General features: G+C 46.3%; 4 protein-coding genes across 7 annotated transcripts; 3 read left to right on the top strand and 1 right to left on the bottom strand.

The window, feature by feature from the left end:
• The first annotated feature begins 280 nt into the window (after positions 1–280).
• Positions 281–2828, top strand: LOC123181190 (low-temperature-induced 65 kDa protein). Of its 2 annotated transcripts, none has more exons than XM_044593447.1 (4): positions 281–468; positions 594–887; positions 982–2352; positions 2450–2828. In XM_044593447.1, the coding sequence occupies exons 1-4, from the start codon at positions 417–419 to the stop codon at positions 2530–2532; spliced, it is 1800 nt and encodes a 599-aa protein (XP_044449382.1). In that variant the 5' UTR covers positions 281–416; the 3' UTR covers positions 2533–2828. The 2 variants fall into 2 exon arrangements, with proteins under 2 accessions (XP_044449382.1, XP_044449381.1); XM_044593446.1 differs by having other exon boundaries at positions 305–468; positions 591–887.
• Positions 2829–5386: 2558 nt separating this feature from the next.
• Positions 5387–7297, top strand: LOC123181188 (pentatricopeptide repeat-containing protein At1g55630). Its single transcript, XM_044593444.1, has 2 exons — positions 5387–6880; positions 6957–7297. Exons 1-2 carry the CDS (start codon positions 5581–5583, stop codon positions 6962–6964), a joined length of 1308 nt encoding a protein of 435 aa, XP_044449379.1. The 5' UTR covers positions 5387–5580; the 3' UTR covers positions 6965–7297.
• Positions 7298–8070: 773 nt separating this feature from the next.
• LOC123181189 (heavy metal-associated isoprenylated plant protein 39) lies at positions 8071–9546 on the bottom strand. Its single transcript, XM_044593445.1, has 3 exons — positions 9290–9546; positions 9113–9191; positions 8071–8442 (listed from the first exon to the last, which is right to left on the bottom strand). The coding sequence occupies exons 1-3, from the start codon at positions 9299–9301 to the stop codon at positions 8213–8215; spliced, it is 321 nt and encodes a 106-aa protein (XP_044449380.1). The 5' UTR covers positions 9302–9546; the 3' UTR covers positions 8071–8212.
• Positions 9547–15310: 5764 nt separating this feature from the next.
• LOC123181183 (valine--tRNA ligase, mitochondrial 1) lies at positions 15311–23537 on the top strand. Of its 3 annotated transcripts, XM_044593434.1 has the most exons (21): positions 15316–15624; positions 15918–15965; positions 16079–16138; positions 16220–16389; positions 16499–16571; positions 16748–16813; positions 16910–16993; positions 17256–17333; positions 17681–17764; positions 17844–17923; positions 18055–18112; positions 18217–18519; positions 18615–18785; positions 19437–19627; positions 19738–20140; positions 20787–21038; positions 21126–21623; positions 21908–22005; positions 22163–22262; positions 22776–22921; positions 23054–23537. In XM_044593434.1, the coding sequence occupies exons 1-21, from the start codon at positions 15616–15618 to the stop codon at positions 23208–23210; spliced, it is 3129 nt and encodes a 1042-aa protein (XP_044449369.1). In that variant the 5' UTR covers positions 15316–15615; the 3' UTR covers positions 23211–23537. The 3 variants fall into 3 exon arrangements, with proteins under 3 accessions (XP_044449368.1, XP_044449369.1, XP_044449370.1); XM_044593433.1 differs by having other exon boundaries at positions 15311–15624; positions 20787–21623; XM_044593435.1 differs by lacking the exons at positions 15316–15624; positions 15918–15965; positions 16079–16138; ... (2 more) ...; positions 16748–16813; positions 16910–16993 and having other exon boundaries at positions 17836–17923; positions 20787–21623.
• The last annotated feature ends 158 nt before the right edge of the window (positions 23538–23695 follow it).

Below are 23695 nucleotides of genomic sequence, written 5' to 3'. Positions count from 1 at the left end.
ACACCGACCAAAGAGGCAAAACCCGACGCGGCGCATCCCGGGCCAAAAGGCGGACGCCACATGACGAGACGGCTCGTCGGCCTCCATTCCACCTCGTCGTAAACGCGGAACCGCTCCATGATCACCCCGGCCAATCAGGGATAGCTGGACCTTCCAGTCGCTTCCACCCCCCAAACTAAACCCCGTCACGGCACGGAGCGGCAGCGCCACGCGTCCCTCCTCTTCTCCACCCACCCCACGTGTGCGTCGAGGTGGCGCTCGCCTCCCCGTTCTGCTCCGCTTATATCCCATCCTCAGTCGACCAAGGCTTTCACCATCCCACACACAGCATTTAGCGATCGAGCAACAAGCCAATTTCGTCACAGTGATCAAAGAGTCTGAGATCGCCTAGTAGCTGCACCGACGTACGTGCGACGATGGACGCGCCGGCCATGCTCACGCGCAAGCACGTCCCCGAGAACATCGCCGGTGAGTAGTGCCACACCGAATCTGGTCTCTGGATTCCCGGCACGCACGGCGTCGCCATTCGTACATCCGTTATGAGTCCATTGTTGATTTACTTGCAAAATGACATACGTGTGTGGCTTCAGCAGAGGAGGGCGGGCATCAACAGATGCACCGGGACGAGAAGCAGCACAAGCCGGTGCTCAAGAAGGTCAAGGACAAGGTGAAGAAGATCAAGAACTCCATCGCCGGCCACGGCCACGGCAACGGCAACGGCCACGATCACGATCACGAGCAGGACACCGGTGGCAGCAACAGCACTGAGGAGGACGAGGAGGATGCGGCGATGAGGGAAGCCGAGGTGGAGAAGGGCGGCTACCAGCAAGACGTCGAGGACAAGCCCATTTTCGCGGACTCCAGCCCCGAGCTGCACGGCGCACCCAGTAAGTAGATGCTCGCGGTGTGTGTCACTCGTGTGCGCGTGCGTGTACTCTGTCGGTGCTTAAGGCTTGTATCGCCTGTGATAATCCGTTGCAGTGTACGACTCGGAGAGGATCCCGGCGGCGGCCAAGGAGGTGAAGCACAACGACGCTCCGGGGGCGCGGCTTGGTGACATTGGCGGCCCGGCAGCGGCGCATGAGGTGAAGCGCGACGACGCCGCGGGGGTGCGGGTCGGCGACTTCGGCGGCCCGGCAGCGGCGCATGAGGTGAGACGCGACGACGCCGCGGGGGAGCGGCTCGGCGACTTCGGCGGCCCGGCGTCGGCGAAGGAGGTGCAGCGCGACGACACCCAGGGGGTGCGGCTCGGCGATCTCGGCGGCCCCGTCGTCGAGGACCCGGCCGCGCCGAACTCGAGGACGCCCATGCCGCGAGGTGGCGAGGACATCGGCGCCACGGACGTCGTCCGTGACTTCGAGGCGATGACTGTGTCGGACGACCCCAAGCAAGTCGACGTGAGCAAAGAGTATGAGGCAATGCCGGTGTCGGACGGCACCGGGGAGGAATGGAACGACGCACCCACGGACGCCGAGTACACCGGGAGCTACACGGACAGGCTCAAGAATACGGCGGCTGGCACGACAGAGTACGGCAAGAAGCTGGCGAGCACGGTGTATGAGAAGGTCGCCGGCGTCGGCACGGTCGTGGCGAGCAAGGCGCAGCAGGTCACCCCCGGCTTCGGCGCTGGCGGGAACGCGCAGGACGAGTCCAGCGCAACTGCCGCCCCTGAATCGATGACCGCAGGTGCCGGGAAGAGGGACCTCGACTTGCCGCAAGAGGGAACGCCGGCGTCGTTCACCGGCACGGAGGAACTGAAGAACGCGGCCACGGACGCGGCGGGCGCGGAGGGGCTGAAGAACGCGGCCACGGACGCGACGACGGAGGGCGCGCCTGGCGCGACGTACACCGACAAGATCATGTCCGCGGCGGCGGGCACCACGGAGTACGGCAAGAAGCTGGCTAGCACGGTGTACGAGAAGGTCGCCGGCGTGGGCACGGCCGTGGCGAGCAAGGCGCAGCAGGTGACACAATCGGCCGGCACCGCTATTCCTGGCGTCGGCGCGCAGGACGGCGCCACCACCAGTGCCACGGCCACCCCAGGCGTCGGTGCGCAGGACGGCGCCACCACAAGGGCGACGGCCACCCCTGGCGCGGGTGGACCGGGGAACGGGCAGGACAAGGGGGTGACCGGCGTGACAGCCTACATCGCCGAGAAGCTGCGCCCGGGCGAGGAGGAGCGCTCCCTGAGCGAGGCCATCACCGGCGCCGTGCAGCAGCGCAAGGAGGGGGTCGGGAGCACGGTGGCCAAGGCGCGAGAGGTGCCGGCACAGGCGGTGACCAGGGCGCGCGGCGCTGTCACGTCGCTCACCGGCGGGAACCGCGTCTCGGAGACCGTGCAGCCCACCACAGGTACGCACCACCCGCCCCATCACCCTTATATAACGGCAAACAAATTTTCGGCGTTCGCAGCGGAGCTGACGACGGGTTCTTGTTCTTGTTGCTGCAGAGGGGAACATCGGGGAGGGCGTCGCGGCGGAGGGGCCGGTGCTTCACGGCGAGGCTCCGAGGACCAACACGAATGTGATGTGAAGTGCAGCAGCGTGTGATCAGTTCGTGGGATCGCTGGAATAAGTCGCCTGGCTGGTTCAGGTGTACACTGACTGGTGTTTGGGTTCATCTGGGGCTTAGCTGCTTTTATCGTTCGTGTATGTATTTGGGGCTTGTGTTCCAGAAGTGTTCGTGTAAGTTTCACACGTTTTGTGTGTTCTGTAAATCATGTACGGTACGCGTGTGTATGTTCATGTTTCTGTCTTTGTCTTTTTAAGTTCTTCTGAACTTCCTGTGTAATCTGTGTGTTCAAAGTTCAAACACGATGTTTCTTCGTCTGTTTTGTTGTGCTCGTCGTTTCCAAATGACGTGTGCTCACTCTGACCAGCTAACGCTGAACTTCTTCAGCAGCATTGTACTACACCAAATTGGGAAAGTTCAGTTTAGAGCATAGCCAACAACTTTCCTTTCCTTTTCACAATAATCTCTACTCTATAAAAATCTAAATCTGAGTTGGTGATGATAGTGTTTCTGCCATTTTTAATTTACAACCATCATCTAACGTAACGATTTTGCAGAAAGACGCCCACCCTAAGGTAGATAATTTTACACCAAGGTAGATAATTTTAGACAACTCCGATCTCTCCCGACTAGTCACATCTCAGGAAAAAAAAACTCCATACAAGCATGTTATAACTGATCTATCGTGGCGGCTCTTGTCGGTGCTGCCCGGCCCATGCTCCTCTCCTCCTGTCTCTCACCACTACCATGACTTTCCCCTCCTCGATGTCTTCCCCGCTCCCTTCCTTCCTCCATCCGACCACACCGAGTAGGACGTCGTCAGTAGGCCGACCACCCATCATCAACACCGTACACCCCTCATCCTCGCGCGTCCCCTCCGCCCCTCTCACGTCTCCTCCAACGACGACCTAAGCATCGCAACTTTGCCTCTAGCAGCGTCCGTGCCCCAACAAAGCCCCTCATGCCTCCTCCATTTCCTGAGGCAGCAGCCCCCTGCTACCACTGCCCCTAACTATGTGCTGCTCATCCTCGACAACATTACCTCCATCTACTACTAGTAACTAGCAGATTTCTTGTGATTTGTGTTTCTCCTGAAGCATATCTTTTGCTTCCAGAGCAGGCATTTGGCCTCTATTTTTTCAGCCGCCGTTTATTCCATTCGCCGATATTATGATGTATAATGACTATGGCATCATGCATAATTAAACATATCTTGCCCAGTTTCAAGCTGATCTTGTGAAGCAATACTTTGACTTTGAAACCAGGCTTTACTTCCTTTACTCTATCTGTTATTTAGTGTAAAATCTTCTTGTGAGATCATCTATTTTTTTATTGATGGAGGTGACTGGTTTTCATTTTTTGAAATAATAAATGCTTTTTGCGCTCTACTCTTATAAAAGAGCTCGTGCTTTGTTCTCTAAGAGTTGACCCAATTGCGAGTATTGTAGTATTTTGTTTCCAGCAAAAAACTCATTGAAATACATGTGAGAAGTGACTTAATAGTTTCTCTCATGAAAATATTATCAGACTAACAGATTTGATGGTGTCATATTCAGTATGTTTTTCATCAAAGATATGTGATGTACAGTTATTTTGCATGAATAAAGGAATTTGTTTGGTCTGATAAACACCCTCAAATGTGTAATAACAGATCAATCACTAAGTGAGGCAATTTGGCTCCGTGGATCTAGGGAGCCTAGAACTTTATTTTATTTGAAAAGGATATTTAAAAATTCTAAGACAATTGATTTTCCCCACCGATATGGTTGTTCTCTACAAATACGCAAAATTCCATTAAATACTATATGATGATGTGCAGGCTACGGAAGAAATCAAACAATTTAGCCTCAAAACAACAAATTTTCATGACTAGATCCGGTAGGCTGCTCCGAAGGCCAGGCCAGAGCAGAGTGAATCCACGGTGACTTGGTTGATGGATTTGGACGAGGCGCCACAACTTAACTACTATGTTGTGATAGAAGAGGTTTTGTGATGACAAAGGGATTAAGTCGTTGACTGCGGGTGCTGATAGGAGAGGGTTGTGCGGATGTCCGTTTACAGCGAGACAATTGTCCCTCCCGCTGTGAGACTATGAATATGTTTCTCCCGTTGCAACGCACGGGCATTGTGCTAGTCTTTCTGATATTGGAGAAGTTGGGCAAACAAAAAAACAGTCCCAACATCTTGAAACAGCCCAACACACCCTCTGCATTAAGGCAAAGCTGGATTTTCCTGCCCAGGCGCCCCTATATCTCGCCTTCAACGAGTCTAGCTTCCGACTAGATGAAGGGGGAGCGAGATGGGCCGGCCCACGCGCGCGCCAGGCCACGGCCTCTTTGATTTGAGAGTGAGTTTTCGGGAGCTGAAAAAGTTTTAGGGCCTCTTTGATTCACGGGATACTAAAAACGCGGGAATAGAAAAAAAACATAGGAGGAATAGAAAAAACATAGGATTGAAATGTCATGTTAATCTCAATCCTACAAGATTTTGGTTCGTTCGATTGAAGCATAGAAAAAATGATAATTTCAATCGTATAAGATTTTTGGATTGTTCGATTGCATCATAGAAAAAACAAAGGACTATTTCAAAAAGGTTTGAGTGGATGCTAGAAATCCCGTGAGAGGTAGTAAAAAAATCTTTAGAAACAATTTCTATAGAATTCAATCCTACGAATCAAACAACCAACATAGAAAAAATTCTTAAGGATTCTAATCCTCCAAAATTCCTATGAAAATCAAAGGAGCCCTTAGGATGATTTTTTTTATAACCCTTAGGATGGGTTAGAGTTGCTCTAAAGTGGGCTTGGACTAGGATCAACATGGGCCGTGTGGCCCAATCTGGCACGAGCGTGTACCGGCGGCAACACCTCGACGGTCGACGTTTCCTCCTCTTGGCGCCGCCGCTCCCGCCTCCTCTTCCCCCAAACACTGCAACTCAAACCATCTCGAGCCAAAGGCCCGCTCCCCGCCATTGCGGTCTCACCATCCCACGAGCCAAAGCTCGGCGCCATGTTTCCCACAGCCGCTCGCGGGAGATGCGTTTGCGCGAGCTCCTGAGTGGCACCTCCTTATGATACGGGGCGCTCGCGCACCTCCCCTCCGAGTAGCTCGGCTGTTCTGGCCTTCCCGCCGCCTATGCGGCGACGATTCAAGAACCGGTGTCGAGGTGCCCGGCACTGGGCTGCAGGATGATGGCTGCATTCATGAGAGAGCGGGCGAGGCGGGCCTAGATCCGGCGACCGTTACGCCCGAAGTGCTCCTCCGAATGCCGCCGCCCCCGCCCCTGCCCGGCCAGCCGGAGAGCGGCGACGATGACGCCGAAAATTTGTCCTCTGGTTCCGGTTCCAGGCGGAGGCCCCGTGAGGAATTGAGGCTGGCAGATAGGATTCTCAAGGTCCTGCTGCAGGATGGCCCGGGGTTCAGCGCCCGCAAGGCGCTCGACGAAATGAACCTGAAGGTGACCAACGAGCTGGTCAGACAGGTGATGTTCAAGTTTGTTGTGTCTGTTGATAGTGTCAACCGCGAGAGGTACCCGAGGCTGGCATACAAGTTCTTCGTGTGGGCAGGGCAGCAGGATGGGTACCGCCATAACACGAGCATGTACAACCTCGTTATGAAGGTCTTTGCCGAGTGCGGGGAGGTTAAGGCGATGTGGCGGCTGCTTGAGGAGATGACGGAGATTGGGCTGCCTGTCTCTGCTCGTACATTCCACATTTTGATATGCACATGTGGGCAGGCTGGGTTGAGGCGGAGGCTGGTGGAAAGGTTCATCAAGTCAAGTAGTTTCAACTACCGCCCGTTCAGGAGTTCGTTCAATGCGATATTGCACACACTCCTGACAATAAAACAGTACTCTTTGATCGAATGGGTTCACCAGAAAATGGTAACAGAGGGCCACACTCCTGATGTATTGACATACAACGTGGTCATGCGTGCAAAGTATTTGCTCGGAAAATTGGATCAGTTCCATAGATTGCTTGATGAGATGGGAAAGAACGGGCTTACACCTGACCTTCATACTTACAATCTCTTGCTTCATGTGCTTGGTAAAGGAGACAAACCGCTTGCAGCTCTCAATTTACTCAACTATATGAGTGATGTTGGTTGTGTGCCGAGTGTGCTCCATTTCACAAACTTGATAGATGGTCTTAGCCGTGCTGGTAACCTAGAAGCTTGCAGGTATTTCTTTGACGAGATGGTGAAGAAAGGGTGTGAACCGGATGCTGTCTGCTACACTGTTATGATTACAGGCTATGTGGCAGCCGCAGAATTTGAGGAAGCCCAGAAGTTGTTTGATGATATGTTGGTGAGAGGGAAGCTTCCGAATGTGTACACATACAATTCAATGATACGCGGGCTTTGCATAGTAGGTGAGTTTGATAAAGCTTGCTCTATGCTGAAGGATATGGACTTGCATGGATGCACGCCAAACTTCTCAGTGTACAGTACTTTAGTGTGTAGATTGCGAAATGCTGGAAAGGATTCTGAAGCTAATCATGTTATTAAGTACATGACAAAGAAGGGCCAATATCTTCATTTGTTGTCGAGGTTTGGGGGATATAGAAGATGCTGAGGTGAGAGGGCCTATAGTAAAAATGCAGAGTTGCTTGTAATTTGGTTGTTTCCTGCTCAGAAAGAGAGGTCATAAGGGAGTATCCCATGTAGCCAATTGCACTATAATCGTTATATACTTTGCGTGTCACATTTTGTGTGGGGATACTTATTAGCGAAGTGCATAAATGTATGTTGTATACCATAACTGTTTTATGCAAGAATAAAATTGGACAGGATGGTGGGCACTAGTCATGACTAGTGAGTAATGAACTAACACTGCTTCAATAGTCCTAATTCCTACACACACAAAAAGTTTTCCTTTTGTTGAGCTCTATTCACAGTAGTTTTGCTCCTAATTTTAGTGCTGAACCAGATGGTGGGCACTAGTCATCAATATTGTTTGTAGTGCCAGATATTCATCCACAGTACAAGATGGAACATATGGTTTTACTCAATGACGACCATATAAATGTTAAATGGTAAGTAACATGCCTTCAAATTTATTTGTCCTTCGATTGGCTAGCACAGAAAGCACTCAAAACTCCCTAGTTTCGTTTCTGCCAACCCTAGTAATAGGGTTAGTGGATTACATGTCACAAATCAGAAAAAAACTTAGATGAATTGTGCATTATCTGTTAGCACCAAGACCTTAAAGCCTAAGCATTGTTTTGCTTAGTGGTTCTCTTTTAACCTATTATATCATGTTTTTAAGGGTTAACAATAGGTGCAGCATGGTAGTTTAATTTTTAATATTATCGTTCTAGTCAATGTCAACCTTCTGTACGTCTGTTCCTCTGTTTCTTATAACAAAATAATATTCCAAGATTAATCTGGTAGTAGGTGCATGCCTTCAATGATTCATCACAATATTCATAGGTTTTATTTATGAGTTGCCAATTTGATGTTGGTATCCCAAAGCTGAGCATTTTAGGCATGCATGAAGAACTGAAGATAATTTGATGAGGTAGGCGTGTATAGATGCTAAGAAATGGAAGAACAAAGTGTATTATCTTCTGTAAAGAAATATCACTAATATGAACTTTAGATGTAATGGTACAAAGTCATATCTCTTAGAAACATAGATCCGTAGACAAAGCTATTACAAGTGCACACAGGAGAAAGGCCATGGGATGGTGTGGTATGCTTTATCATTTTTTCTCTTCTTTCTTCTCCTCTTTCTTCTCTTCTTTCTTTTCCTCTTTTTTCTCCTCTTTCTTTTCTTCTTTCTTCTCTTCTTTCTTTTCTTCCTTTGCAGGTCCAACGGACACAATGTCAATCTTCCCAACCTTCTTTAATTTCTTTGCGATTGCCACAGTGTCCATCTCGCCTATGATGATCATCTTATTGTCCTTCAGATCCGCAACTATGGAATCAATGCCTGCGCACAAAACGAGGTGTGTATTGCATCATTTTCCTGCTGGTATAATAGTACTATTAGTTAATACGTCACAGCCCTTCCCATCAGTATATTCATTCATCTTTCCTTATATGAGTTAAGATATGGTGCTCATAGAACTAGAAAGGAAAAATACCTCTTTGAAGATTATAACTGCTATATGACCGAAAACAAACTTTTCCTCATGGCATTAGCAATGAATATGATAGTGTAAGACTGTAAGTTAAATAACATTTCGCATGCGTAGCTATACGATGTGGCTCTGTTGAATGGTGTTTCATGTTAATATATGCATGACAAGATGATTCCACCTAACATGATTTTTCCTCTCATGCTTACACCTAAAGCCGATGGCAACAATTTGAAATATGCGATGCTCTATTGAACTGTCACCATCTTTATGTCAATGTGTGCGCGAGAATAATTCCACCTAACATGGTTTCTGCTCTCAAGCTTCCACCTAAAATCTGTGCAAATGCTTTCAGATACATGAACCACAGATTGAGTGGAAAACAAATGATGCAAGAATTGCTATGCCAGCTTCTGCAACTATCATGCATACTGTCTTCTTCGATGGAAATACCAGACCAAAACTTCCAAGTCCAACGGGCAAACAAAACAAGCAGCAGAGGTGGGAGGTGCAAACTGTTACCGTAGATATCCGCGACCGCTTCGATGGCCTTCTGCTTGGCCTTGTCGTCGGTCATGGTCGGGACCCTGAGCACCACCTTCTGTTGAGAATCGGCCGAACATACATACAATCCAAGGATCAGGCGCGAGCAATCGCATGAATTAACCCAAGAAAGAACCCGCGCCAACGTCTGCGTACCTGGGCCGCCATCCAAGCTTCTGGAGCTCCGAGTGGAGTGGGCGGAGGAAGGAGAGGAGAGGGAAGGGAAGGCTGAGCAGGGAGTTGAGAATACTCTGCCGAGGTATGTGAGCAATGGGAAGAGAAGAGACCAAAGCTGGTGACGGCGTCGGGTTTTGCTTTACATAAAGGTGCAAGTGTGCGTGCTCTTGCTGAACGGTAGGTTAGCACTGACGTTGAGCGATGAGTCGGACTTGCCGGTGTCTGCGTTGCGGAAGAGGTACGCGGTGGTGTTTACTTTCCCCTGTATCGCCTGTGACGTCTGAATCTGCCCGCATCAGCTGCTGTGTGCGTATGTGCGGGATGGCGGCAGGGTCGGTGAGCTGACGGGCGAGTGCGTGCCAACCGACCGGCGGCCGCCCCACCCACACCGTGCGCATGGAGACGGGATTTTATTCCCGGAAGAGGAGGGATGGATTGGGTCGGTCGTGGCCGGAGGCGCCGGTGCTGCCGGGTTGTGGCGTTGCGGACGCCGGGCGACCTGTTGCTTTGCTGGATTCCTTTGAGTGACTGACGAGTGAAGGCGACGGGGAAACCTCAGGCGCTCGATTTGGCTTTCTTTTTAGAGCAACTCGATGCTGTCATACCTGCTGCCCACCTTTTTTTTTAAACCACTTGGCGCACTTTATTAAACTCAAATCAAAGTTGCATCATCCACAGTGTCCGAAATTAAAAAGCTGGGAGGATCATCATCCCAAATAAAAATAGAATTTAAATTGAAACTATGTCTAGCAAGATTGTGCGCCCAACTGTCCTAACTGCTGCCCGCCTCTTTGTTTGGCGCTGGCTCAACTGTTCACGTCTACTCTTTTTTCTTTTTTGAGCAAAAACTGCTCAGGTCTACTAGGAACGGAACTGTGCGGCTGCTCGGCCGAGGACAAATGGGGCACCTGCTTGTTCTGCTTTGGGCCGCCCGGTCCAGTGCCACAAGTTGGTTGGGTTTGATGACTGGCCAGTCTTCTACCTCCTAGTTGCACGGTCGAACCTAAGTGCGGATTATCAGAATCTGGCACATTTGCCTCAAAAATAAATAAATAATATTGGAACTTGGCACATTTGATCCTTATAAGAAATTGGCCGTTGGGGCCTGTTGGTTGGATGGTTAGGAGAACTGTGGTATCCCCAGTTCACCAGAGTTAAGTCCCAGACATCGGTGCTTGCATTTTCTGGATTATTTCAGGCCCTCCGGTGATGTGCGCTCAATGGGAGGAATCATTCTTGACTACGAAGGTGGCTGTGGCGATTTCATCAATCTCAAGATGATGTGTCGGCTCAGTCTCTCAGAGGTGTTTATAGGGCTAGGGTGTGCTGTGTGCGTTCATAGGGGTGAGTGTATGTGCGTTGTACTGTGTTCAAAAAAAATTGGCCACCGCCTCCTATAGGCGTCTTTAGCGGGCAACCAGCCACCGCCACCTCCCCCTTTCCTCATGTCTCGCCGCCAGTAGAGGAGCCGCCCCGAAGCCCATGCCGACTCCGAGGAAAGTGGCGGTGTGGCTCTTCATCTCGTCAGCATCGCGCGTCGCCCCTACCCCTTTTGAGGCATGTCACGACTGTTGCTCCTCTGGTCCTCCTGCCCTCCCTCTCGTCGCGCTGTGGCCCAGCCCTCGATGCTTGTCATGTTGGTGGAGGATCTCATGCTGCTATGTGCCTATGTAGTGGCGCGGGTGCAGGATCCGACCTGATCGGGGCCATGTGGGGGGGGGGGGGTGCAAGTGGCGCTCCCAGTGACGGTTGCTACTGAGGGTCGGGGCTAGTTGCTCCCTATTTTGTTGGTGGTCTCATCAGATCAGATCGGCGGCCGTTAAGGTTAGGTGTTTGATTTGGAAATATTTCTTCTTTGGATTCTACCATGGTGACACTGGCTGGCGACTCATACTGACGAGATTGCATGATGCAACATCCATTGTGTGTTTTGGCGGCTCTATAGTGCGCCTTCGACAATGCAATGCAATCTATGCACGATGGCTTGACGTCGAGGGTATGTTGGAGCAACGGTGTGGTGGGTTTTCTAGACCAATGCATCTGGGTGTTGGGATCGTGAAAAATTGATGGCGACAACACATGATTGACTTCAATGTGATGGTGCTTTTCGAGTACCCGATCTTGAGCTCTGGGGTGAAAATCCTAGGTATGACCCGAGTTGGTTATGGTACATGACAATGACCATGTTTTGTGTCATGACCTTGTTGAAGGCATTGCTCGAATATGCCCGGGCTTGTTCTTTAGGGTGAAACCTATATTCTAACCTTTGATGGTTGGATCCGGTGATGGTGACGCTTGAGCGTCGTTCCCTTCTTGAAGGTGTTGCAGTTGAAGAACCTCGTAGCCCTTGTGGTGTCAAGACATGATTGGTGTGGGATATTCTCATTGTTGTGGTTTGTTGATCGTTATTTTGATCGCTATGCAATTTTTTCCATGCTAAGGCATAACTTTGATCTTGTATGACTTTGCTATTTGCCAACGTGTTTACTTGTGTGAGCGTGTTTGTGGTAATTGTGTGTATCCTAACCATGTAGAAGTTGCGTGTGTGCTCATTGTGTTTTATCCACTTGATACTTCATTTGAGTAAATAAAATCCACCCATTGAAAAAGAAAATTGGCCAAAAAACACTATTTAAGTTGCTGCAAAATTGTACTTCTAAAAACTTTTCAAAGTTTACATAATAGGTTTTGTTTTTCAAAAGTGGCTACATGGATAAGGTGTCACTAGCATTTTCATGGTGGAAATCTACTTAGTTGTTATCCTGCCTTGCAATGAAATGTCTACTGCTTTTGTATGGCTACTGCCTACTACTGGTGTTTCGAGGACCGGTTCTTTTGAGTCATGGCTTTTGCAGAAACGGCTTCTCCATAGCCGCGGGGAGAAGTTGCAGGGGAAAATAAGCTCTTGAGAGGCTTTCGGTCCAATTCTTTTTTGCTTTTGTCCCTTTAGCTTATTTTATGATTATTCCGCTAAAAAGTAATAAGTGTTCAGCTGACCCAAATTTCAGTCAAAAAACAAAAAACTTATGGATTGGCTGATTTCGATAAGCGAAATCGACTCGGATAATATCCTTGAATTGCCTAGAGAAATTTCAACCGGAGGAAGGAGCCGCCGGCCTTAGAGGCGATGGAGGAGGTAGGGGATTGCGGACACGACAAAGCACAAGATGTCAGAGGGCGATGACGTCATGCACCATCCTTCTTCCACTGAGGCGAGGGACTGGCGGTGAGGAACCCTCGGTCTTGGCGCAGTGCGTTTCCCCCTAGGCCGGTTCGTGCGGGATACAAGGAGAGAGGCAGGAGCGCAGCGAAGCGTTTTTTGGTGCAACAAAGTGTTATTCTCTCGAGTGGCATTCTCACCGTTATTTTTGTAAAACTAGGAGGGCAGAGAAATTTAGCACTTTGAAATTTTAAGTGGAGACGCTCAGGAGTATACCCTCTTGTGCCTTCTTTCAACTGTGAAGGAAGGAGCCGTAGGGAGAAACTAAGCCTGTAGCACAAAATCGAGTTCTTTTGTGCTAGAGCTTAAATCCTGTTATAAACTACCTATAAGCTCTTGTCGTAAACTAAGTCATGTGTTCCAGCTTCGGTTGAATTAAAAATATAATCAACAAAATATTTTTTAAGGCCCTGGATTCTCTATTCTTGAATAGTTGCAACCCAGTGCCTACTTTTCCTAAGTATCCACACCAACAGGTTATGCATGCCGACCATGTCATCACATGCCATCTCATGCATGAGGTGTGGAGAATTGATTAAACTCGATACTACACATTGCTTATTGGTATTTGGTTATCTGTCCTAAGTCACATGAGTTCTGGGATGAGATGCGCCAAGTCTGGCCATTGCCAGCAAAGGAGCAAGTTCTGGACACCGGTAAAGAGTGGTTGTTTACTGCCTTGCAGGCTCAAAATGAAGATGTACGAGCCATGGTAATCATGTTACTTTGGCGGATCTGGAGTCTACGGAATGACATGCTCCATGATAAGCCGACTCCACTGCCTGATATCTCTAGAACTTTTCTGACTAGCTACCTAAGTTCCTATAGTCAAGCTCAGAATTATGGTATCGAGGAGATCATCAAAGGAAAAATGACCGTGGGAGAGAGGCCTTACAGATTGGTTCAGGAGCGGGAAGGAAAGAAACCTTGGCCTAAACCTCCTATGGGCTGGGTGGCTCTATCAGTAGATGGTTCTTATGTTAAAGAAACTGGTTTGGCCGGCTCAGGTATGATACTAAGAGATTCAGAGGGAGCAGTCATCTTCTCAGCTTATCGTTATCTGTTCCATTGCAAAGATGCCCTAGAATCTGAAATCAGTGCTGTCTTGGAAGGAGTTTCACTCAGTTTGGAACGATCAAATCTTCCTATTGTAGTTCAGTCTGATAGCTCTATTGTGGTTGCAGCATTGACGGATGATTCACTCCAAAGATCTGCTTATGGACACCTTATAATGGAAATCAAAAGACTCCTGGAACCGCGTGGGTTTATTCCGCAGAAGCTCGAGCGTCATCAAAATGTTGCTCATAGTCTTGCTAATATTGGCCGTTCTGGAGGTAGCACCGCCTGTTGGTTGCGCCATGTCCCAGTCAGTATTTCTAACCTTGTATTAGCCGACTGTAACACTATTACCGAGGAATAAAACCCTTTCTTTGCATGCAAAAAAAGTCACAACACAAAATATATATTGCAATCATCTTAACACAATTTGTTTTTGCGGTGCGGTAACGATGTTTCAGATACATGACTCGAGCTTCCCCACAGCAACGCACGAGAAATCATCTTATTTATATTATAAAGGACATCCAATACTACAAGACATCATAAAAACAAGTTTACATCTAGGTTTTTTAGAGTGTCAAACAAACTCAATCTCCACCATAAGCCGAAGGCGTTCCGCCACCGCCGCTCCGTTGCTGGAGTCGGCCTAATATTGTATCCTTCGGTCGGCAATTAATCATGCTAAGATCCAGTTGGATCAATGCGTCTGAGAAGAAGTTGCCATCGTAGAATCCTTTCGTAGATATTCAAACCATCTCCTAAACAAAACTTTCGCCAGCTTCGCAACGACGGCGACAGAGAGAACACCTTTGCATGCGAGAAGGAGCATGACCTGCACGCAAGCGAAGAGCAAAATCTGTCATGTCAGAGAGACACCCAAATGAAGAAAAAGAGACCATACTCTTGTAGCTACCACAAAAAGGCCAGGGAAATATCTCCCGACCCCACGGGTCAATTCTTCTTTGATGACGCCTCATGTTGTCCGCAACACCATCACCTTAAGGAGCATGAAAAAGAGGACCGTCTTGACGTGAACACCATGACACACAAAAGCACCCGCCCAGATTCATAGGACCTGAGACAGAGCAAGACTCTGCCTCCTAGATCCAACACTAATAGCGGCGAGAACATCTGTATCGAAGGGAGATATAACCAAAACACATTTGCTGCCACCATTGCCACCATCGGAACCAGAGCCATGAACAATCAAAACCCTCACCAAAAAACCCCATACTCCTGGACACACGCGGAATAAGGCATCACGATTCCCCTCCCTCCCGTTGTCACTTGGGCAGTCGGCGGAGATGTGGGAACTCCAATAACGTTTGTGTCGAGGTTGCTTTCTTTCTCCTCTCTCTACATTGGTTCCTGGAGGCTAGGGCTGATTGTTTTTTTTATAAAGGAAAAAAAGATATGTACCTCGATTACGACAGAATCTGGCCCCTTCCACCATAAGGATTTTGTATACACCACATTTTGTAATCTGTCACAAAATTTTTGTTTGGTTAAACTAACAATTAAGTAGTCAAAAGCTAGCTAGATGATTGACATCATCGTCATCCACCAAACACAGATTTCATTCGCCAGTAGGTCGTTTCAATTCCCACCTTGTTTTCTTCGCCTTTTACCATTTACTGCTTTGCAACACGGGTCAATGCACATGAAACTTGACTATCAAGTTTCTACGCCCCAAGAACTTGGCTTCCAAGCCAGTGCTTTTGTTCAAAACAACGGTCGGTTTTGTGGCATAATCGAAATTTCTCCGTACCACCGCATCTTTCGCCCCCCCCAAGTTTAAGCCGCGAACCTCCGCGCGCTAAAACTTGGATCCCACGAACTCTAGACGAGGTTCAAAGCTCCCGAATCAAAGCTCCAAAGCACTCCGCCCCCGTCTGATCCCGCCTCTACTTCGAACCCGCCCGAATCGGAAAAATCGCAGTGGTTCTTAATCGCAGCAGTCCGCGCCGGCTGCCGTGGTGGTTGCTGCGGCGGCGGGGAGCTCGCGCCCGAGGGCCCGATCCGCGCCATGGAGGAGGTGAGCAGCTTCTCCCCCGCCGCCTCCCCTCGACCTTTTCGTATCGCGTTGGTTGCTGGTCGCGCAACCCTAGCTTGTGTCTTGGGATCGCTTTTTATTCCGCGGAATTTTGGTTTTGGGGTGCTCTAGTACGGATTTGGGGGTTGTGAGGTGTCATCATCTATGATCGGTGGGGTTAGGTGGCGGTGATTTCTAGGAATGCGGCTCCTATTTTCACCTGGCCTTTGGGCAATCGCTGAAATACCTTCTGTTTGGCTTGGTTGTCTGAACTGATTCGTTTACTGCGCGTGCAGCCGCTCGATGAGAAGGATTTGGAAAGGAAGCTGAAGAAAGAACAGAAGGTGCTTGTTCTAATCTGGTTCTGTGCTGTTCACGATGGAGTAGGAGAATACACTAGTCAAACTGTTTCCTGTGTGAGTAGTTTTACCCACAGGTCATCTGTGTTCTGTGACAGGCGAAAGAGGAGGAGGAGAAGAAGCTCAAGGCAAAGCAGAAAGAGGAGGCCAGACTACAGGTGGCGACCGGCGACGCCAACTCATGTCTTGGTTTGGACTTTGGAGGAGAGGTTCTGTTTGACTGATGTGATTGTCTGTAGGTCCAATCAGCATCTGATGGAGCTAACAAGAGTGAGAAGAAGCAAAAGAAGAAAGGCGCCACCAATGAGAATCCTGAGGATTTCATTGATCCATATACTCCCACTGGACAGAAGAAACTGGTTGCTTCTCAAATGGCCAAACAGTACAGCCCGCCCGCTGTTGAGAAATCGTATGTTGCCTTTCTCGCTTTAGTTGAATCATGCCATCAAAGCTTTTGGAGTCCATGGTCAGAAATTTCTCACTGAACTATGTATTTTCCTTTTCTTACTGTCATGCAGATGGTATCCTTGGTGGGAGTCATCACAGTATTTTGTAGCAGATGCCACAAGCTCAAAGCCACCGTTTGTAATAGTAAGTCCCTCCATGACCCAAATGGCAAATGCTTATATTCAGAATAAGCATCTGCTTGCGATCGCTATGTGAATTGCTCACCAGATGATTTCACACTGTAAATCTTGCGTACAACATAATTTGTACAAATGAAGATGTATTACTGTGAATGACAAGAACTAAATACTTATTTGCAGGTCCTGCCACCCCCAAATGTGACAGGAGCCCTTCACATAGGCCATGCAATTGCAGTGGCCATTGAGGTAGTGATTTTATCTGTACTGGTGCCCTTCTGTTCGCCCCTATCAGCATTGGTGGTGTTCATGTTCTTTTGTTTCTTTGCATTGACAACAATGCAGGATGCTATGATCCGCTGGCGGAGGATGTCAGGCTACAATGCTTTGTGGATTCCTGGAATGGATCATGCTGGCATAGCTACACAGGTCTGCTATGCTTCATGTTGTCTGATAAGTGGTACATTCCAGTGCATAGAACATATATACTGGGTCCAAGGCTCCAGTATCTATCTTCTGCACAAGTTATACCTTTTGTGGTTGTTCATGGCCTAGTATTATTAGCCTGAGTTCAAATTGACGTCTACTCAAAAGTTATGTTGATCATTGAGTCTTATCTGACTGATCCATTGTTACTATTTCTTACTGTAGCAAGTGTTTCATCTAACAAAATCGTTCACCTCCATATCAGGTCGTCGTGGAAAAGAAGATCATGCGTGAGAGGAAGCTGTCAAGGCATGATCTAGGGCGTGATAAATTTCTATCTGAGGCAAGCACTCTGATTTCTGACCCACTATATATCATCTCACCTGTAATGAACTCATGTTTTTTAAAGGATTAAATAATCATATTCATAAATGATTTTTCTTGCATTGAGTCATCTGTTATGTATTTTGCTCAATTCAAGGGAAAGGTCCCTAGATACCAGTACAAAATTCTGCACAAGGTAGCTCATATGCCAATGAATGAACTAAAATTTTACAGTGCCATGAAATGAATTGCTCTGTTAATTTAATTAATTGAGACAATTTTTTGGTTCAGTGCCAGCCCATACTTTGTTATGCTGGTTGATTTTCACATTTACTCATTCGATGTATCAATCATCATTTTTTGCAGGTCCACAACTGGAAAGATCAGTATGGTGGCACCATATCGAGACAATTGCGTACGCTTGGAGCCTCGCTTGACTGGTCGCACGAAGTAAAGTCCTTGTCCGATTCCTCCATTGCTATAGCTAAGAAAAACAACATGTCTGTCTAAATATCGCATAGTTTTTCAGTGTTTTACAATGGACGAGCAGAGATCAGAAGCTGTAACAGAAGCGTTTGTTAGGCTATACAAGGAAGGTTTGATATATAGGTTAGTTTTCCATACAGAATGTGCACTCTTTTTTGTATCTTGTTCTGCTGAGCTTATGTGTTTGCTCATCTTATGTTATTTGGAATCCTCTAAATTACTTTATTACCTCTTGGATGATTCATCATTTGCAGGGATATTCGTCTCGTGAACTGGGATTGCACGCTCCGTACAGCAATTTCTGATATCGAGGTATGTGAGGCATGCACTTTTGCAGTGTGCTGGCCAGTTTGGTTCTTTGCATGTGTGAGCAGGAATGCAGGGTTGTATCTTATATTTCGATTCCTGGTTTTCAGGTTGACCGTGTTGATCTCAAGGCAGAGACTTTGTTAGAGGTCCCTGGTTATAGCAACCCAGTTCAGTTTGGTGTTTTGACATCTTTTGCCTATCCTCTAGAAGAAGGATTGGGTGAAATTATCGTTGCCACAACTAGGATAGAAACTATGCTCGGTGATACCGCTATAGCTGTTCATTCTCAGGATGAAAGATATAAGCATCTGCATGGAAAATATGCCGTCCATCCGTTTAATGGCCGAAAACTAGAAATAATTTGCGCCGATGACTTAGTGAAAGCCACTTTTGGTACTGGCGCTGTCAAGGTAGGTGTGCCCATCTGAAGAGCTGGTTTGGAACTTTGGATGCCTTTACATTCAGAAATCAGTGCCCATTCTTATCTCTATCTTTCTATATGCAGATCACACCAGCTCATGATAGCAAGGACTTCAATGTTGGGAAACAGCATAACCTGGACTTTATCAATATTTTCACTGATGACGGGAACATAAATGAAAATGGAGGTCCACAATTTGAAGGAATGCCACGTTTCACCGCTCGAGCTGCTGTTATTGATGCGCTAAAGGAAAAGGTATTATTATAGTTTCAGTGTTTACCATTTTTCCTTTAGAACTAGTTCTGCTTCATTCATGTAGTTGTATCTAATTTATTGCTTATCCTCAATGTTTTTGGGAAAGATTCATCAATGTATTGTCATAATGGAATAAAAACTTCTAATTCAAAAAAGGTATCATAGTTCTATACTGTTGACTTCTAAAAGCATCTAGAGTCGTCTTGGATGTGATTTGATTTCTTCGAATTTTGCTAATTTATGGAGTGTAAATTTAGTTCTATTTGTATGAGCAACAACATTGTTTTTTTTATGTTTCTCGGTTTTCCTAATTATATTTCAATCGTGAGCCATTTGGCAGGTATGGAAGCATTACGTTGACATGTTTACATTAGAAATATGTTATTCCGTATTTTGATTTGCGCACTATGTGTGGTATATACGTATATGCATAGCTGGCTCTGTTCAAGCTTTTGGCCTCCCTTTTCGATCTGGCATTGTCGTAATATATGAGAATTCTTGAAGATGGCTGATTAATAAGTTGTTTGTTTCATTCAAAGTTTGATCTTGTTACCTGATTATTTATCCTTGTTTGTCGCTTATCTTTTTCCGTAATGTATTGTTTTAGTAATTTCCAAATTTTAATCAATTTGCACTTGTCAATAACTGAAGGGTCTATACAGAGGCATGGAAAATAATGAGATCGAATTAGGTCGTTGTTCAAGAACTAATGATATCGTGGAGCCAATGATCAAGCCCCAATGGTTTGTTAATTGTAACACCATGGCAAAGGCAGCTCTTCATGCTGTGAAATCCAAAGAGATAGAGATCATTCCACCACAATATGAGCAAGACTGGTACAGGTACATCCTATTTGCTTTACTGTTGTTCTGTGGATCTTTCCTTTTATGGATCAGTTTACGCTAACACGAAACGAATAATCCATCCACTACTGTTGTTCTGTGTGCTGCAGGTGGCTTGAAAACATACGCGATTGGTGTATTTCAAGACAACTTTGGTGGGGACACCGTGTACCTGCTTGGTATGTGACATTAGAAGATGACAAAGAGAAAGACATGGGTTCATACATTGACCACTGGATAATCGCAAGAAATAAAAGTGATGCAGTACTGGAGGCAAAACAGAGGTACCCAGAGAAGAAATATCAGTTGGATCAAGATCCTGATGTGTTGGACACATGGTTTTCAGCTGGTCTTTTCCCCCTAACTGTACTTGGTTGGCCGGATAATACAGCTGATCTTAGTACTTTCTACCCTACTTCTGTTCTTGAAACTGGATTGGACATCCTCTTCTTTTGGGTAGCAAGGATGGTGATGATGGGAATGCTACTCCACGGTGATGTGCCATTTCGAAAGGTAATATGTAGGTTGAAGTTTTATTAGATAGTTCTGGATCCAATTTATGCAATCACAGTTTTGCCAAATGGTTGTCTTGTCAGTAGCTATTATGTGCTTTGCTCCTGTACTGTCGAACCACTCTCTAGGCAGAAGCCTGCTTACGTTCAACTTGGTGATGTGTGACTGCTACAACAAAAACGAATTATTATCACTCTTGGGGGTTCTGCCCATGACCCAATCTTGTGCCATTTATTTATCTTTTCTTTCACTTATTTCCACCTTAATAATGTCTAGATTGACATGTTCTTCTATATTTTTTTCTGTCAAAAAGCTTTATATATATTTTGCTGCACCTATATGTCCGGGGAAGGGGAGCCTTGGCGCAGTGGTAAAGCTGCTGCCTTGTGAGCTACATGCACCGGGCTGCCCTTTTTTTTATATGTCACATTATCTACTTACAAGCAGTGCATTTCAGTATGTCACATAGCATTGAAATAAACTATGATGACCCAGGTTACTATCCTAATGATGGCAACTTCCACTGGAAGTGAAGCACACCAGTTCTTTAGGGAGCAATTTTTTTAGAATCAGTTCTGTAGGTGTAATTGAAAATCCACAATTAGTTGTTAAACCTTGCGTCATGACTATCTTATCTGTTTCTCAGATTTACTTGCATCCAATTATTCGTGATGCACATGGCCGCAAAATGTCCAAGTCACTAGGAAATGTCATTGATCCCATTGATGTAATAAATGGTATAACACTGGAAGGTCTTCAGAAAAAGTTGGAACAGGGCAATCTGGACCAAGGCGAGTTGGAAAAGGCAAAAGAAGGTCAAAAGAAGGATTTCCCTGATGGTATTCCTGAGTGTGGTACTGATGCCCTTCGTTTTGCTCTGATCTCCTACACTTCTCAGGTTATGCTTATCGCCAGTTTTTCCCATTTCTCTGATTATTATTATTGCAAACCTCTACTAGTACTAAAATTTCTCATTTTTTACCAGTCCGACAAGATAAACCTGGATATCAAGCGAGTGCATGGGTACAGACAATGGTGCAATAAACTGTGGAACGCCATTCGTTTTGCGATGATTAAGCTTGGAGATCAGTACACTCCACCAGCAACTCTCGCGGTGCATACTATGCCGCCCATCTGCAAATGGATACTCTCAGTACTTAGTAAGGCTGTTGGCAAGACCGTGTCATCATTAGAAGCATATAAATTCTCCGACGCGACATCCTCTATATACTTTTGGTGGCAATACCAGCTTTGTGATGTCTTTATAGAAGCAATTAAACCTTACTTCAATGGATCTGAAGAGTTCGAATCTGCAAGAGGTGCTTCTAGAGATACACTATGGGCATGCCTGGACACTGGTTTGCGTCTGCTCCATCCATTCATGCCTTACATAACAGAAGAGCTTTGGCAGCGCCTTCCTCAGCCTAAGGAGGCTTGTAGGAAAGATTCCATTATGATATCAGAATACCCCTCAGCTGTACAGGTAAACATTTCTTTTCAGGACAACTTAGGAATGAACCAGAGGATTTGATCTTCTAGTTACTGTTTTTCGAGAACGGTACTGTAGGGCCTACTGCGCAGGATTAACAAGAAGCTACTCTCACCCGCAAAAAAAAAGCTACTCTATAATGAATATATGAAAAAAAATGCAAAGTAAAAGTTAGCGTATTATCTCAATTTGAGAAATCCTACGTTTAAGCAATTATATACCCCACAATACAATTTTGTTATCACTACTTGTGCCTGATAAATTTCCTGGGACGACAGGAATGGGCAAACGATAAAGTTGAGAATGAAATGGAGATTGTATTAGATGCTGTGAGTAAGCTGAGATCTCTCCGGCCACCAACAGATATACAGTTAAGGTGTGTTTCTGTTCACCAAATAGATCATTTTGAGTTTCACACAGTATGGCAGATGCTATGCTCAAATATACTAAGATTGCCATTTTATTTTAGTCTAGGTTCATAATAAGTTTGCTCTTTTCTAGCTGATAACATATCTATATTTTCACCTCAACAGGAGCCCATCTTTTGTGCTCTGCCGAAACCTAGAGATTGCAGCCACTGTTTGGTGCTACCAGGCTCAAATTGCAACGCTTGCTTCTGTATCATCTCTTAAGGTTTGACAGATCATGCAATATCTATGCGTATTTCTGTCTTTTCTTGCACTTTCGTAGCCTCTTTAAGGCTTAAAAAAATCCTTTTGGAAGGAAGCTGAAGATATATGTGCCACAAGTAACCATATACTCCGATGATATATGCCTTGCTCTTGCCGTATGCAGTGGTGGACCTAGGATCAAATTACTGGGGGTGCCAAACATCAATACATAGGCAAAAGTAGTATAATTGTGCCTGGACATCATAGTAAATTCAGAAAATAGTCCAAAAATTAAGGTTAAATATACTATATAAACTATTTTTTTGTTTTATAGGGGGTGCCATGGCACCCACGTCACCCCCTAGACCCGCCCCTGGCTGTATGCACATTTCCTGTTTCAACTCACCTTACTTTGTCAGTACATAAAATTCTAATTCCGTGAAGGTCTTAGGCAATCATGTCTTTGGCCTGCAATTCGAAATTGATACGTGCACCTAACTAAAAAAAGCAAAGTTCTGACCAAGCAATTTTCCAGATCCTGACAGAGGATGATCCAACCCCACCCGATTGTGCCACAAATATTGTAAACAAAGATCTAGCCGTGTATCTCCAGCTCCGAGGGGCTCTCGACACGGAAGCTGAACATGAGAAGCTTAGGAAGAAGAGAGAGGAAGTTCAAAAGTAAGTGCAGTTATGCTACTGTTAAATTAGCTAATCCACTAATTCTGTTCATATTGGTCTTTTCTTTTTGAACTTCGATTCGTTTTCTTTATCTTTGGTAGTAACATGCTCCGTTTTCCATCACCAATGCAGGCAATATGATACCTTGTCACAGAAAATGAGTGCATCAGGCTACCGTGAGAAGGCCCCACAGAGCAAGCAGGATGATGACATGAAAAAACTTGCTACTCTGTTGGAGGAGCTGGAGATCATCAGCGAAGCTGAGAGTAAACTGGATGCAAAAAACTGACAAATGTTTTGTGACTCAATCTTTTGAAAGCCTGCAAATATGATTGGCATGCATCTAGATGGACGATCCTTGGCACCCTGTACAGTCACTCCCACAGTTGTCACTGTTTGTAAAAAGCCTCGTCCAAGCATTTTTGGATATCTTAGCACATGTAACGTGACATGTCTAGATGGATCATCATCATCACAGTTGCCACAGTTGCGTTGTGAAGGCTCACTGTTTGTAAAAAGCCTCGTACAAGTTTTTTTTTTTAATATATACCTTAGTATGTGTGACATGGGTGTGCTTTTAGGGGCCTCATCTTATGCATTTTCAAAATTTCAGCTTGATTTGTGTCCATTTCACATTGTTGGCATTTTTCCGATTGCTGTGGAGTGTGGTGGACTCTTTGATTGGTGAGGTGAGAGAATTTGTGCTTTGCAAAATAGAACTGTTTTCTCTTCACGCAACGGACACATAAAATATGTATCTGTTAAGTGCTTTGC

This window comes from Triticum aestivum, chromosome 1D (genome assembly GCF_018294505.1).
Source record: "Triticum aestivum cultivar Chinese Spring chromosome 1D, IWGSC CS RefSeq v2.1, whole genome shotgun sequence".
Taxonomy (NCBI): domain Eukaryota; kingdom Viridiplantae; phylum Streptophyta; class Magnoliopsida; order Poales; family Poaceae; genus Triticum; species Triticum aestivum.
This window is presented reverse-complemented; position numbering and strand designations above follow the sequence as displayed.